This window comes from Cibotium barometz, chromosome 52 (genome assembly GCF_041138505.1).
Source record: "Cibotium barometz isolate CiBa-2024 chromosome 52, ASM4113850v1, whole genome shotgun sequence".
NCBI lineage: Eukaryota > Viridiplantae > Streptophyta > Polypodiopsida > Cyatheales > Cibotiaceae > Cibotium > Cibotium barometz.
Genome location: NC_141097.1, coordinates 40,819,273 through 40,835,843, shown reverse-complemented (window position 1 = coordinate 40,835,843; position 16,571 = coordinate 40,819,273). Strand labels below are relative to the sequence as shown.

At 43.3% G+C, this 16,571-nt stretch overlaps 2 protein-coding genes across 2 annotated transcripts; one reads left to right on the top strand and one right to left on the bottom strand.

The window, feature by feature from the left end:
* Positions 1-985: 985 nt before the first annotated feature.
* On the bottom strand, positions 986-5,716 carry LOC147609124 (uncharacterized). Its single transcript, XM_086788356.1, has 5 exons — positions 5,688-5,716; positions 5,457-5,588; positions 1,295-1,400; positions 1,111-1,191; positions 986-1,018 (listed from the first exon to the last, which is right to left on the bottom strand). Exons 1-5 carry the CDS (start codon positions 5,714-5,716, stop codon positions 986-988), a joined length of 381 nt encoding a protein of 126 aa, XP_086644482.1.
* On the top strand, positions 4,219-4,701 carry LOC147609125 (uncharacterized). The gene has a single exon (XM_086788636.1). The coding sequence runs from the start codon at positions 4,219-4,221 to the stop codon at positions 4,699-4,701; it is 483 nt and encodes a 160-aa protein (XP_086644762.1).
* Positions 5,717-16,571: the final 10,855 nt, after the last annotated feature.

Sequence of the window (16,571 nt, the reverse complement as noted above, 5' to 3'; positions counted from 1 at the left end):
GGGTTAGATTTGGTACTTGGTACTTGGTACTTGGTACTTAATTTGGTATCATGTTGAAACCTCGTACTTGCAATTGGTACATGGTACATAAATTGGTACATGGTATTGTAATCGTAATAGCTTATGTTGAGCTTGATACTTTGAAATCACGTGCTTTGAAACTTCATAGTTCGGATCTTTAAGCTTGAACGTTAGCTTGAGTTGATACGTAGCGTAGAATATGGGACCTCTGCAAAAATTATGAAAATCAAAAGCTTGTTAATATTAGAGCCTAACATAGAAAAACAGTCACTGGAACTGCGATAAAGATTCTGATTTGTCTCTATCTAGCTTTCCAAGAGCTTTTGAGAAATTGTTGATGCTTGCCAATCTTTTGCTTCTTTTGATGTGTTACAATGTGGCCTCGCCAGGGTTTGTTTTTTTTTACGTAAAGATAAATAAATAACGTTCTTGTAGATACTTAGGCTAATTAACTTACCGACAAATAATTAATTGTTTGACAATAGACAAATTCAGTGATGCAACGAACATACGTCAATATATATCATCAACAAATATATGTACATGTGTCTAGAGTGTGTGGTGATCAATCCTCATATATACAAAACAGATCCCTAAGTATGATCACTACATGAGCCATCACTATACGAGTCGCTAGTATCAGACATCACCATCACCACTGCCACCACCCGTGCCCCCACCTGCAACACCACCATCACCAGCGCCACCACTCGTGCCCCCACCCGCGATCACGCCGCCGCTCCTCTCAGCCTCTCGGCGTCGCCCCTCGGCCTCCTGTCGAGCCACCTCTGTCATGTCGTCCTCGCCATATTGCTCCTGCATTAGTTAGTGAAATCAAATAAGAACATATTACACTTAATATGAAAATAAACTACAAAACAAAACAGTGATACCCACAAGTGGATTTGGCCTGTCTCAGCAAGTGTCGCCTACAAAGCACGGTAGCCGTAATATGTGGCGTACTTCATCTCCTGCGCCGTAGGTGCACGACCATAGTCTTTAGTCTGCATCAGAACCAAAGACTTATTGATTTCTTCACATTCAATAATATTACCTTTGAAAGTTAAAATTTGAACGGTCTATACTCACAAATGTGGCCACAAATCCATCTTGTCCCATCCGGCCTAGTCTAGATGTGTGACCAGCTTGCAGTCTCTTTCGTGCTACCATCTATGTAAATTTGATTAAACAAAATAACATAGATTAGAGAATAGTTAGAATCAATCTAGCAAAGTTCATATTAATTCTAATATACATTAGCAAAGGCACACACCTGTTGAGGAAAAGTGATGCGTAGGTGTCTCTCCTTGCGAAAGTATTGCCATGTCTCCATGCACATATCAGCCCTCCTCTTGTTTGTCTCCACCATACAGTAGCGTCTGTTTATTTTTCATATTACAATACGCGTTAGAATATACCATAGAACTTGTTAGATTTCAATGTTTTGTTTCTTTTATTGATTTTTTAACTTCGATCATTTGATAAATGACTCATGTTTTTATGGTACTTGAAAATCAGATTTAGACCAATCAAAGGGTACACCGCCACCTCCTACTGGTGGTGGTTGGGGTGCACAGAGTTCCAATACTGCACATGAACCCGTTTACGATGATTTCTACTACGATGAGTCTATTATATGCTGGTGCGCTCGTTGTCGTGGCACATATCGGAGGCCACGACGGGAGTGCTTTTCACATGAGATGACTCATGGTACTTTGGAGCGAGCACCACCACCTGAGGAGCGACATCGACCTATGGTATGTGAATGTTCTCTCTTAGTTTTATTATTGGTTATTTTATAAATCAAAGGCTCATATATAATGCAACCATATATGTAAGTATATTCACTTGATGACGAGGATGACTTCACTATCAATGGTGCACATGTCCCTCGCACACGGCACGGACAGGTCATTTGTCAGTTTGCAGCTCGAGGTTTCTCGACATCCTCTACCTCCTGCTTTGGAGGCTGAGACGGGTGGAGATCATCCGTTGCCTACTTGTTTGCATTCTCTAGTACAGACGTATTCCAGGATATGGGTTTTGCTCAGGTAAATGGTTTAAATATATATATTGTCTCATACGTTTGTATGATGTTCATTGCGCTAATCATCTTTGTTATGTTTTCCATGCAGGGATATGTACCAAGGGTTATAAAGCTTGTCCAATTTGTGGTGATTGGTTGAGATCGACTTATAGCAAAAACCTCAACAAAAATATATATCTTCGACATAGACGATTTTTATCTGAAGATCATTATCTACGAGACAGAAGGCAAGCCATACATTTTAATGGAAAGGTAGAAGAAGGGAGATGTCCAATACCAATGACACCAAAGGATTGGTATCTAAAGTGGACTCTTGGACCCGCTATCGATCCGGAGTCGGAGATCATAAGCAACGATGATGATGACGCTGTAAAGAAGCGAGCGAGAGGAAAACGTGCTCTAGCTCAAAGTCCTTCGATATGGTATACTGTGGAATATTGGAAGGATTTGAGGATATGTCATCTTCTTGATCCTATGCACATATTCAAGAATGTTGGTCATTCGTTATGGCAACACCTCGTTGGCTTGAAAGACACAGCGGCGGCAGCAAGAAATGACCTAAAGGATCAAAACTCAAAGCCCAATCTATGGCCACTTTATGATGAAACTCGACGTGAGACAACCTACGAGCCTGCCCCATGGGTGCTCAAGACAGAAGAGCTGGAGACTATCAATAGGAAGATTCAGTTGATTCGTACGCCTATAGGATATGGAGCATCTTGTCGAAACATGTTCACTCTAGATGACAAGAGCTTGTCTGGTTTAAAAACACATGATTGGCACAATTTTGTGAAGGTAAATCTATCCAGATCTTTGTAAGTATTTATTTTCTTGCATGTTTTGTTGATCGGATTAATCATGTATGTAGCATCTTCTACCCCTTGTTATTGATGGATGTACTACAAGAGGAGTCCGAGATGTAATATATCGCCTTGGATCGCTTGCAAGGTATTTATCGGTCATTAATTTTTAGTATAAAATTTTATTTGATATCTTCTTAATTCAAAAACATCTCTAATATCTTCTTTCTTTTACTGATAGATGGATTACATCTAAAGAGATTGCCAAAGGGTCAATTCCACAAAAGAAGCGTGAATGTATAGAGCTTCTTTGTTTAATGGAAAAGGAATTTCCAACCTCCTTTTTTGATATCCAGGTTCATCTTCTAATCCATCTAGTGGACGAGATAGAGCTCGTTGGTGTTGTGAGCACTCGATGGATGTTTTGGGTCGAGAGATTTATGGGAGTATTGAAAGGTTATGTACGTCAAAAAGCAAGACCAGAGGGTTCTATGGTGGAGGGATGGATGCTTGAAGAATGCATGTATTACGTTTGTGAATACCTTGAGAAAACCGATTCTGAAGCTCCATGCGTATGGACAAATGAGTCGTCTTCTACCATGTCAGACGAGGTATTGTCCGGTAAGGGAGTCCCTTTTCGACTTAAGGTCCAAGATAAATTGGATATTTCTACTTTCATTGTCTATAATAGCGAATGCATGCAACAATTCGTTGATGAGTACGAGAAGGAACTTCCAAGCAAACGAGTCGGCAGACGTAAAAAGAGGAGATCCAGACGTCAAACCAATGTAAATAACAACGGAGACGTACCTACTTTCATGGATTGGTTATACACCCGTATGCAACAGGCGGTTAGTGATCATGAGCCAATCTCAACGGAACAAAGAGAGTTTATGATCGGGTGTGAAAGACAGGTAACTTGTTGGGTTTTGAAAACTTTGAACTAAACAAATGAATCTCATTTTTTTTAATAATTTATTTATTGGTCTAGGCTCGAATGTATACCAACATGTGGGCTTATGGGGACAACAGCTTCGGATAAAATCTATTGTGACGACTTACGTCTAACTCAAGATTCTTGCGTTGTTGCCTCTTTCAAGCAATTATCACGTGCAAGTTCAAGAGACACAAATCTTATCGACAGTGAACTTGGTTACGTGGGAACCATAGTCGGCATTTATGAAGTATCGTATCGTATCTTCAAGCAGGTAAATGACATCTCTTCATGCAACAATGACATGTAGATTTCTTGAAGCTATACATAATTCTAAAGTTTTGATTCGTGTATTTTGACAGGTGGTTTTGAAGGTGGATTGGTTTCGTGCTGAGTATAAAGGCAATAATGCAACAATGAAAAGAGAACCGTCCGGATTTTGGTCCGTCGACTCCTCGAAGTTATTGCGTGCAACAAAAGAGCCTTACATTCTGCCAACTCATGTTGAACAAGCGTTCTTTTACAAGAATACAGATGCTCATCCATGGTGGCAAGTTGTGCATGTCCAACCTAGAGGTCGACACTTGTTTGATAGCGTTGACTCTGAGAAAGCGGATCAGGATGAATTGATTACGTCCTCGAATCTAGACACATCAACGTCAGAGAGGTGTAGAATTCTTCTTTCCAATCATGATGACATTGTAGATGATGAGAACGACAACGATCCAGACTCTGACACTACAGACACCGAAGAGGAAGAAACAATGGATGTCGAGCCTACGGAGGAAATGAACGTCAACACAGATTTAACGATGGAGGAGTTCGAAGAAGTCAACAAGGATAATGAAGATGAAATTTTATTGACGATTAATCTCAGAGATGACGATGAGGACTATTAGTCTTACGTGTCAACTCACGGATCGGTAAGATTTAATCTCAAAATAATTCATTATGAAGTCATGATTTTTATTCTTTTGAAAACTTACTAACAAGGGTGGGTGGTGGGGAGTCTCGTGGTGATACCCTCATATGGCTAGTGTCGGGGTTCGATTCCCCTCAGACTCGTTTTTTTTTGCTCTAGCTGTGTAGAGGGTAATTTCAGCTTCAAGTTCACTGAAAGAAAGTTCGTATCAGGATTCGATTCCCCTCCTCTACCAAGGCTTCTATCTCGCGTTTCAACCCCAGTATCAGCATCTCAACCTTCAATACCCGCAATCAAGCATTGTTCCCTAGATCAACTTGGCCTAGCAGTAGACCATCGAAGCTAGCAGTCTTCTAGCATTTCATGGCAGTAGTTCCAGCAGTGAGTACCCGCAGTACCCTTAGCCGCAGCACCCCCCACGCTGCCCATTTGCTGCTCCGGCTCTGCTCTCTCTCTCTATGACACTATGGTCACCCCAGCTTTGATGTATGGTCACCCTAGCTTTGATGTATGGTCACCCTAGCTTTGATGTATGCGGCAGCAGTATGGGCCCCATGCTTGTCAGTCGCCTCATGAACGCAGATTGAGAGACCACAGATATGTATGATCTCACGCTTGTTCCATACAGAGCTCTCTGGTGGTAACTTTTTGGTCTCATAGGTCATTTTGGCCTTTTGAAGACGTAAATATAGCATTTCATTTTGTTTCATTTCTCTCTCTCTCTCTACTTACCGTGCATTGTCGCGTCGATGACTCATGAGTTTGCACATTTGCTTCAGCAACAACCACTTCCGACTCCATCCTGTCCCAAACTCCGTCTCCAGTGTGTTGATGACATATTTCTTGTCATCCTCAAGTTGATCGCTGCATTACAAAATAAAGTCAGTTAGTAATTCAAATAAAAAACTGTAATTCATATTCTTTATGTTAAATAATGATTACTGCCATGGTATATGAACTCGCTGTAGATAAGACATGTAAAGGTCTCTCATCTGACGTCTAAAGGCGATGCCGGCTCCGACCTGAAGGATACCCCCATCAGGCGTGATGTCACATGTGACACCCAAAGTGCCAGTGCACGTGCGCATCGGCACTGTGGTGGGGGCACTGGTGGTGTGCCACTCTGCGCTGACACCTACGTGTAATACAAACATACGATATATTGAGATGTGAGTTCTTAAAAAGTACTTGATATTTAATCTGTAATCGCCATAAAAGATATACCTACGGGACGAACGGCCACTAGCCTGTGAATCAAGTGTCACCTGAGTACCAGGAGGTACACCAGGAGTAAGCCCGCTGACTCTTGTGATGTGATGTACCTGGGATAGGAGTCCTAAACAAACAAAGACATCAAAAGGATATATATATATTAAGAATTCTATATGTAAAAAAAGGATGACATTACTATTTTATCAATCGAGAAGCTTACCGATGCGTTGTAGTGTGTGCATGAGAAGAAGTCTCCACTCCTGTATGTGGCTGGGAGGATGTACCCTCTCCAGGTCGTACGGGCATACTGAATCTCCCAAGAATCTCGATGGCGCCATCTAAACCCGCATCATCCATCTCCACATAATCTACCATGGCCTCTGACAGTGTATCTCCAGAAAGTCCAGTGCCTCGTAGCAAAGTCTTGATGATCGCCAGCTTCACTTTATAGGTGTGGTCACTCATCGTATCTATATATTTAAAACAACTATATGTCAGACTAGAGATACATTGTTAGAGGAGAGCTCAATCTATCTAATCAGAAACATTGACTAAATAACTCCAAGCAAGATACGTCCACATCTCGAAGTTTGCAAGTCATATATGGACTGTTGCAAAGAACGTCGAGCGAAGAGTCATATATAGGATCTCATAATTTGGTCTATAGCAATGGCATCTATGTTCAAGAACATTATTTCTACTAGTAGCTACCCAAGTTTGCAACCCTCAAAACATTGAGAGACATTACTTAAGACCCAAGCATCAGAGCTTCTCCATGAATCATAACCTCTCTATCTTACTAACTCGCAATGTGGCCAGTAGCACCCTTTCTCTCTATCTCTCTATGCCCTGTCAGCCCATGATCTTCCTCTCTCCACCACCTATGCTCTAGAATGGTGATGGTTAGCTAGCAGTGTTTGGAGTTCCTTCCTCTCTCCCTCTCACACTATCACCCTTTGCCACTATAGTGATTGTAGTAGTGCACCTTGTCGATCGCCCATGGGTGACGAAAGTTAATTAGAGGCCATACAAGCTCCTCCTCCTTTCTCGGTCTGTAGTATAAAAACACACGCATACTCCTCCTCTTTCCCCATCGTGCGTGCGTGGCGACTGTTCGTGCAAGGGCTGATGGCATTTGGTCATAATTTTTAAAAAAAAATTTAATGAGCTTGGACCTTGGTCCCACACAAAGCTATAATAAGGGTTATACCAACCATCCTCCAAGCACTATGATGCAAGCCTTCCCAAGTAGTTTACCTCTATATACCTGGCTACTCCCTTCTCAAGTGTGCGTCCCCCTACAGTTAGCAACAATATTCTCAAATGTGACATTAAACATGTATGCCTAAAAAACTATATTCATGCAAATGTCCATCAACATTAGTGGTGGGATCTTAGTAGCTCTTTCCAAGATATTCTCCACCATAATGATGTCATGTGCATCATAGATGCCATGGACATTCTCAGGGCTAAATCCAGAAGAGGCAGCCAGATAAAGAGTATGAACCAGGTAGAACCAGGATGATGGAGTCATGGTCAGAGGTCTACAGGGGAGCAGATCCGCTCTCTTAGGGCGCAGGATGGCAGCATCAGGACAGGTCCAGAGGAGGTCATGGACATGGCAACAGACTACTACAGGACCTTATTTCAACAAGATGGCAGCATCAGGACAGGTCCAGAGGAGGTCATGGACATGGCAACAGACTACTATAGGACCTTATTTCAGCAGGATCCTCTAGACCCTCGAGCGCGCCGATGCAGGGAGGAGGTGTGGAGGCACATGCCGACCCTTGTGCAGCCCAGCATGGGAGAGGCCCTTCTCGCCCCGTTCATAGTCATAGAGATGCAGGAGGCAGTGAGGGACATAGATGGGAAGAAATGCCAGGTGAGGACAAGCTGTCCAGAGCATTCTTCACCACATTCTGGGAGCAAGTCCACCAGCCCCTCCTCGCAGCCTCTCAGTAGATCTTTTCCAGCGGGCAAATGCAAGAGTGCCTCGCGTCAGGACTAATTTGCCTCCTCCCCAAAGGGGGAGACCGACAGTGGCATCCCATCACCCTCCTCCCCACAACCTACAAAATCCTCGTCGAGATGATCAGTGGGGCCGCATCCGCCCCCTCTTACCTGATCTGATTCACGACACACAAACCAGATTTGTCCAGGATCACAGCATTCTGGACAATATCTTCACGTTATCAGATGCGACAGAGTGAGCTCAACACAGTGGGCAACACCTAGCCATACTCCTCCTCGATTTTGAGAAGGCTTATGAGACAGGGTGGAGTGGTCATCCCTGGAGGGCACGTTACTTTGGCTAGGCTTCCCAGAGGCATGGATTAGAGGTATTGCAGCCCTCTATAGGTCAGCCTCCAGCCGGGTCATCATCGAAGGCCAAATGGGAGAGAGGTTCACTCTCGAGTGCTCGGTATGACAAGGATGCCCGCTAGCGCCATATCTCTTCCTTTTCTTCGCGGAGGCCATGGCTCACTTCCTCCGAGCACGCACCACCGGACTCCGAGGAATGCGCCTACCTATCAGGGACGATATAGAGCTCCTAGACTCACAGTATGCAGATGACACGGCCCTTTATGTTCAGGATGATGTAGAGTCTTTGGAGAGAGTGAGGCTAGCTCTAGAGGTGTTTTGTCTAGTAGCAGGGGCTCCGTTGGATCCCTCGAGGTCAGACGCACTACCTAGGATTCCAGATAGGGTTGGATACCACGCCGGCATAGCAGTTCCTACTTGTCCTAGCTTCCATTCTCGATGGAAGCTAGCCTTTTGGAGCACGGCACGACTATCTCTTGCAGGCACGGCCCTCGTGGTCAATCAGGTCCTTCTTGCCACCGCATGGTATGTAGCCTCATGTTGGTGCTTCTCTCGCTCATGTGTAGCATAGTTGAGGCGACTTGTGCGGAACTTTGTTTGGTCTGGCTTAGATGGCTCCAGTGCCACCAGAGCCAAGGTAGCCTGGTAGACAGATATTCTCCCACAGGAAGAGGGTGGTCTCGGCATCATCAACCCAGAGCTTCAGAGTCAAGCTCTGCTATAGGCAAGCTGGTCATCTGTGGACTGCTGACCCCAGGAGGGCAGACATGGAAACTCTTGCTTCATCAGGGTGTCTCAGCACCTGCACCCCCCGGAGAGGGGGAGATTGGCAACTCTCTACCAAGTGGATCTTCACGGCGGCAGCCCCACTAACTCACCCTCGCTCCCCTTTCCTCTGCAGTCTCCTCACAGTTTGGAGGAGGTTGCGGCACAGCCTCTCACAGATACCTCCTAGTTGCCAGGAGGAGATCGACCGACAGCCATTGATCTGGAGTAGCTTGGTGACAGATGGTATAGGACAACAGCTTGGAGAGCGGTCCCATATCCCATGGGCAAACTGGGCACTTGGACTAGCGCGCTCGCTCAGGGTTTGGAGGGACATCTTTAGTCAGCTAGACACAACGGAGCTAGCAGCAACAGCAAGTACGACACGGGGGACCCAGGCTCGGAGGGCAGAGATAGATGCCACCATCCCTGCAGGATGGATGATTGCCTCAGTCACCAGTTAGCATTTTTCGTGCGACGAGATGTGGTTGGGACAGTTTACTCCAAGAGGCATTCCACTGGTAGTCACTGGTCAGGCCTCTGACTCTCAATACTTTTCTTCTCAGTCACACAGATGGTAGCCGTCTTCAGAGGGATGGTGCCTTGATTGACCCCCTTCTCTCCTGGCAGCGCATTCGAGTTGTAGGGCCGCACATGAAAGAATGGCATATAGACCCCCTTGTGTGGAGTAGGCCGCCCAGGACTGGAGACTTTGGATATGGGAGGGTCGCACCTTGGCAGAGGTGGAGTGGGATCCAGGGGAGTGGCGTTGGTCACCACTCGACTTGTCGGAGAGGTCAGTTCCTTTCTTTTCCTATAGTGCGCGCATTGGCAAGCGTGTACTTGGGGCTTTGCAGCGTCGGCCACCCACCCAGGCACACAGATGGTATGCTCAGGGGGTCTCACAGGTTTTTCTTTGCGCTTTTTGGAAGACCCTTTGGGCTAGCTGGCAGCCAAGGAAGATATCCTACTTCCTCTTCTGGATGGTGGCCCATAAGGGGCTATCGGTGTGGGGAGTTGGCTGCGAGACAGATGGGACAGGACGGGCAGTGCCAGATAGGTCAACAAGATGAGGAGTCCCTGAAGCACTGCCTTTGGGGTTGTACACACACCCAAGCAGTGTGGAAGGGTGCAATGGGGATCCTAGCGTGCGGGCTGCACCTGAGCTAGGACCGATCACCAGGGGGCCTTCTGTTGGTGCAACACAGAGGTGGGGCATCACCTAGCCTACGAGTCTTCGCCACAAGACCCGGTTTTCCTTATTACCCCCAGGGGGTACATGGGCATACATGGAGAGCTTCCCGTGTGGTGGCAGCTGATAGAGACAGATGCAGGTGCGATGACCCGGCACCCAGTTTGGGAGATCATTGGGAGCATTGTGGGCTGGCACGTTTGGACCTCCCGATGTTCACAGATTCTAGGAGACCATGCACCATTTGCGACTCAGATCTTTGCTGACACCTGGAGCACGATCATTCACACGCTCAAGGGTCAGTGGGATCAGGCAGGGAAGGAAAAGAGACATCGTTTCCTTCGCGGCTGGATCATCAGGAGCTCTTCTTCCAGCACTCCGCTCAGAGTCTTTAGTGGCGATATTCGCCCCCCTGTGGCTGTTTGTCCACACTTACGCCTTGAGAGGCTTGTATATCTGTTTTTGGGTTTCTCTCAGGCATCCATTTTGTGACAGTAGCCCGCCGGCTGTAAGGCCTTCTTGTATTCTCGTCTTCAAAGTAATATAGTCAACACTACTTTTTGCCAAAAAAAAAAAACAAGTATGTATAAAGTTAGTATCTAATTGTTCTAGCAGTTAGAATAGTGGATCATTAGAACAATAGATCTACTGGCTACAATCTGGTCTCTAGTTAGTGTCTAGGTCTATGTAGATCTAGTTAGTAGCATTGTTGTTGTTTCCAGCTAGTAATATCTAGTTACCAATACTAGTAGTATCTAGTGGTAGTAGTAGATAGCAGTATCTAGAAGTACTACTACTAGTTAGTAGTATCCAATTACTAATTAGATACGACTAGTTAGTAGTATCCAATTACTATTGCTAGTACTAACAGTGTCTCATAGTACTAGTATCTAGTAGGACTTGCAACTAATAGTATCTAGCATCTTATTACTAGTGGTTAGTAGTATCTTGTTACAACAGTTGTAGTTATAGTAGAATTAGTAAGTAGTATTTAATAGCAGATACTAGATAGGAGCATCAGTAGTTAGTAGTGTTAGCATTGAGTTACTAACTACTAATGACTAAAGGAACTGTAAACATGGTGGGGATTCAAGGAGGTTGGAATGGTAGAAGCGTATTGACAAGAAGATGGGAAATTGAGTTATCATTCCATGAACAAATTGTTACATATATAGACTTCCAGTCTTGTCCACATGTCAATCATCACATGATAATCACATGGGTACACATGGTGTGTCCACATGTCTAGGCACAGAGCACTTTATAGGCAGTGTAGACTGGAGACAGCGTGGAGAGCAAGCTGAAGGTCAAATGGCTGTCAGCTCTCTGCAAGAAAAGGGTTGCTGGCTGCACACAGCTGCTCACTGAGGTGGTCGGCTGAACCAAAGGACAGGGGCAGCATCAAGCGCAAAAAGGAGGACCAGTCGGCTAGAAGGAAAAACCAGTCGGCTGTATTAAAACGCATTTATTGCATTTATGGCTGGCCGCGGCCAGCATACCAAGTGTCTAAGACACATATAAAAAGCTAGTGTGCTCATCATTGAACTCATCCACTCCCTCTAGGGGTTTGGATCTTTAGGGGTCCCATAGGGGACAGATTTTTGGTGTGTTACCACCTTTTATGTAAGGCAACCCATGGCCTAGAGGGTAACTATTATATACAAAATTATGGCCAAAACCATTGCCATCAGGTTCACTCCTGCACTTCAAGTCATCATATCTAAGAAACAACATCGCTTTATCAAGGGAAGGTATATATATGACAATATATATGCTGTTATGTTGGGGATATATTTGCCTAGTGTTAGATTTAGGAAAAATTCATTAGCAGAGGATTGTAAGGCCTGGAAGAGACTTTGTATGGAGAAATGCTGGCTCTAACAAAAAGGCCTTAGCCTAGCTTTCTTGGGATAGACTTAGCCTTCCTAGATGTGAAGGAGGCCTTGGCATTCTTCATCTCTACCTCTCACATAGTTGCCAGGTTGGCACTTCTTTTACCCAAGTGCCTTTAGTAGAAGGAGATTTGGACAAGAGACCCTCTAGCTGCCTTGTAGTAGCTCCCCTCCTATTTGTTAGTCCAAGAGACCCTGTATCTGCACGCACCTATGGATCTATTATATAGAGCGTACACGTCACACATACAAATGCATTGTATATAATTCACTCACCTGTAGATACCTGCCTTGATGTAGATGATGATACGCTTTTTGTTGGTTTTGGGGATGCTATTCACAGCAGCGTGGACGGTTTTGAAGTTGCCTGGCCACAACTATTTTCACAGGTCGAATAAACAAATCTCTCTCCCGCGACTGGGCCGGGGATATAAATTTTTAGCCGTCTCTTAAGCGACGCATATCAGTATGCAAACGTCGCTAAAACAGTCGTTTTAGATGTTCGCTTAAACGACAGCTGCCAAAACGTCATATAGGCGACGAGTTTTTAAAAAAAAAATTAGACGTCACTTAAGCGACAATACGTCACTTAAGCGACGTATTCGTCATCATATAAGCGGCGCTAGATAATTTAAACCCCCTCACTAGACCCCCCAATGGCTTGTAGTGAAACCCGAGCAAGAAAGCCAAAAATTTACTAAGAAAGGAGAACTTTGCAAGCCTCTTGCCTCGCCTCCTTTACATGCACCTCCTCTCCCTTGAAACCTTAAGCAAGAAAGCCTGAAATTTACTAAGAAAGGAGAACTCAACAAGCCTCTTGCCTCGCCTCCTTTACATGCACCTCCTCCACCTTCAAAGCTGAAGCAAGAAAGCCTAGAATTCACTAAGAAAGGAGAACTTTTCAAGCCTCTTGCCTCGTCTCCTTTACATGCACCTCCTCCATCTTCAAACCTTAAGCAAGCAAGCCTGAAATTTACTAAGAAAGAAGAACTCTGCAAGCCTCTTGCCTCACCTCCTTTACATGTGTTGCAGAGTTCTCCTTTCTTAGTAAATTTCAGGCTTGCTTGCGTAAGGTTTTAACCTTATGTAGAATGTGTCTAAGGTTTTACCTTAGACACACATTCATTAGTACCCTAATTAATGTAGCACATGAATCATTTCAATAATACTATGCACATTAATCACGAGCACTAATTAATGCAGCACATATGAATCGTTTCAATAATATTATTCAAAACCTATGCACATTACAATATGCACTCGTATGGTGACACGATGCACAACATAAGATGGTTATTAAAAGGGGTCATTTTTTAGACATGTTCCTCATCCTAGTCAAGTTTCCTTTGCATAGTTGCACTACAAGAGGTTGATCTAGACACAGTAACAAAGCTAACTATTCCTAGATTTGCACTCTAAAGTATCTCACCTGCTTCTATAAGTCAGCCCTAAAGATAGGTTGGCTATTTCAGAGGCTCACCTAATGTTATCAACTAGTTGTCATACCAACAAAAGGAAGCCTAAGTCTTGTAATCGAGAGAATATTCCAAGAGCATGAAGATGATTAGTACTTGATCCATTTTTGAATTAGTACTTTTACACAATTTTTTAATTTTTTGTTGATCCTATTTTAAGTGGATTAATAATGGGATTAGTGATAATCATTTTCGGATACATGCTAGTCACAAATTTCAAAAATATAATTCCAACACAGATTTAAGAAAATTTTGATTTTCTTAATTTTGAATTAGGATTTTAAGCAATTTTTTGAGTACTTTTCTTGGACTTTTCTTGCTAAATCTCATTGATTAATACTTCTTTTCATTAAATCTATTCATAAACCTTAGTTTCTTTCTTTATTTTCCTAGTTTTTGGGGAATCTTGGCAATTTTAAAAGATATTGAAGATTGCTATGTAGATTTTGGTGCATTTCTTATCAAGAATCGTGTAGATTGAAGATTCTTTATAGATTTCAGTGCAGTTTACAAGTTTGGTGTATACTGAGCAGAGTACAATTCTGTTGTAGAATATGTTATGCAGAGTGGTGTAGTTCATTGTTGTGTAGCAAATCTATGCAAAGTTGTTGTACTGAGTACCGTTTACAAGTTTCTTGGTGTAGATTTATAAAGGAATGCAAAGACAATACAGAAATCAAATGTTCAAGCAACAGCGTGTGATTTTTTATTGAAACTTTCTTAATCTTGACCATTTCTTCAAGAATTATGTTTCTTCAAGAGATAATTGTTGAGACTGTAAGAAATCAAGAAATATTACAAAGTTTGACATAAGATATGCATAATTGTGGTGTTCTTGCTTAATTTGATGCAAGTAAGCAAGATTGGTAAATCTTAATGCAAGATATGACAACAATTGATTATATGATATGATCTAAGATAGTTGGAATAGCTTATTGGCCAAGAAAGTCATTAACGACATTGCATTAGTGATGCTCTTGTGATTAGTAAGTAATCTTGAGGGGACTTGATAAATTCAAAGCAATTTGGACAGTTAATGATCAAGAAAAGGATAAATCTTGCAAAACTTTGACAAAAAGTTATAAAAGATTGAAGAGACAACAAAATTTACAAGCTTTTTGCATTGTGCCCTGTTGGGAATTGAACCCACTCCACTAGTGAAAGTTCCAGTGTGCACCATACACCACAAGGTTCCTTATATGAATGCTCAGTATACTTAAGCAAATGCAAGCAAGGGTAAAAGCTATCAAAAACATTCATACTTTGGGGGCAACACATTGTTTCATGTGGAAAATCTTGATGGTTCTTTGACTAAAGGGTTATTAGCAACAGTAAAGATTGATATCAATCTAACTGATTAATCATCAATCTCAATAAGGTGTATTACAATAGTTCACACAAGTCTACAAGGGATTTAACGACAGATTATATGTTGATTAGCTTTGCAAAAGCTTGACTAGAGGAAGTACTTCAACATATATTGAGGATTTGATTAAGCATGGGCCATTGTCAAAGTTTGAGGGCTATAGTTGTAACTGTTGAAAGCTAGCAGGCAGTTTTACATTGTCTACTCAATGTTGATCAATGTGGCACAAACAATCAGTCATTACAGCATGTAAAGAGCACCAAACAATCATGATGTACGTACACGGGATCATGTCACCTTCATTCTGAGGAGTTACGATTAGGAAGTGTGGTTTGAGTTGGTCTTAGGCTCATCAGCTCAAGGCCCTTAGGAAGGCACAATACCCTCTACTTTACAGAAAAGAGACGATACCCTCTGTTGTAGCACGAGCCGCCAATTGCTTGGCCACAATCTCCACTACCTTCTTTACAGGAAGGAGCCGCCAAGTGCTTGGCCACAATCTCCACTACCTTCTTTTGAGTATTTGGTTTGGCTAGAGGAGAACTATGCAGTCTTCAACCATCTCAAGACATCATTGCCTCTCAAGGCTCATCACATGTAGGAGAAGAACATGAAAAGGAGAGCGCATGACTAAGATCCTAGCGATGTGTGGGACTTTGGGACCTTGCCTCTTTATGTGCATCATCGCCTTTAAAGGTTCAAGCCACCGGCATCAAAAGCACACAGGCGCACCATGTCTGTAACTCTTGGTTGAGAGAGAGCGCATATCAGCAAATGTAAACGCAACTCGCAGATCAGCGAACATAAATGCAACTCCTCGTTTTCCCTACATTAGTTTTTTCTTTTCTTTTCTACAAGAGCTAACCGGGAAAGAAAAAAAAAAGTCATGTTTCCTATAGTCGTTTTTCTACAGAGCTAACCAATTTCTTGAGAAGTTCAGCGTAGCATCATAGAACTCATGGATTTCTTAGCAACATAGTGGCCACCTGCGTGAAGGTGAAGGGGTAGGAATTTGAGGGGGGGGGGGGGGGGGGGGGGGGGGAAACTTGAAGATGAAAAAGAAGCCACCAACGTGATGACAAAGGGAAGTGCGAGATTTTTTCCAACTTTAGGAATCTTACCCCTTTCTTTCACACCAGTCCCTACTCTTTGCCCTAATTCGTCATTCCTTTGTCCACTAAAAAATTCATTAACCTTTTCCAAACCTTGGCCATTCACCCTTATCCACTCACACTCCATACTATCCACACCATGGGGTTGTTTACATAAGATGATTTGGTAAAGCGTTTCTACTTGTTCACATGTGGTATGAGGGGTAGGACATTGGATTTGTTATTTTAGGCCATTCACATGTATGCTTTGAGGTGTTCACACACAACTTGCGAGTCATGGGATTCATTTACATGCCTTGAGCATTTGTGAGGGACTATTCACATGCGCGACCATTTCAGTTCTCATTGTTCATGCGCATTGGCACTTTATTTGGGGATTGTACACATGCTTAGGGCTTTGTGAGCATGTTTTCACATTTCGTGTGTTTTAAGCAGTGTTCACACATTTGGGGGTACTTTGTGGAGATTATTCACACATAGTTATGGGTTTTTCCTATCACTCTACACC

What these genes read in the sequence shown, in the direction of transcription:
- LOC147609125 (XM_086788636.1), top strand. Translation starts at nt 4,219, where the DNA reads ATGAAAAGAGAACCGTCCGGATTTTGGTCCGTCGACTCCTCGAAGTTA.
- LOC147609124 (XM_086788356.1), bottom strand. Translation starts at nt 5,716, where the DNA reads ATGAGAGACCTTTACATGTCTTATCTACA. An exon ending in CTTTACATGTCTTATCTACA is followed by an intron (nt 5,589 to 5,687) that starts GCGAGTTCATAT and finishes TTTGTAATGCAG; the next exon opens with CGATCAACTTGAGGATGACA. An exon ending in ATGGATTTGTGGCCACATTT is followed by an intron (nt 1,019 to 1,110) that starts GTGAGTATAGAC and finishes TGCAGACTAAAG; the next exon opens with ACTATGGTCGTGCACCTACG.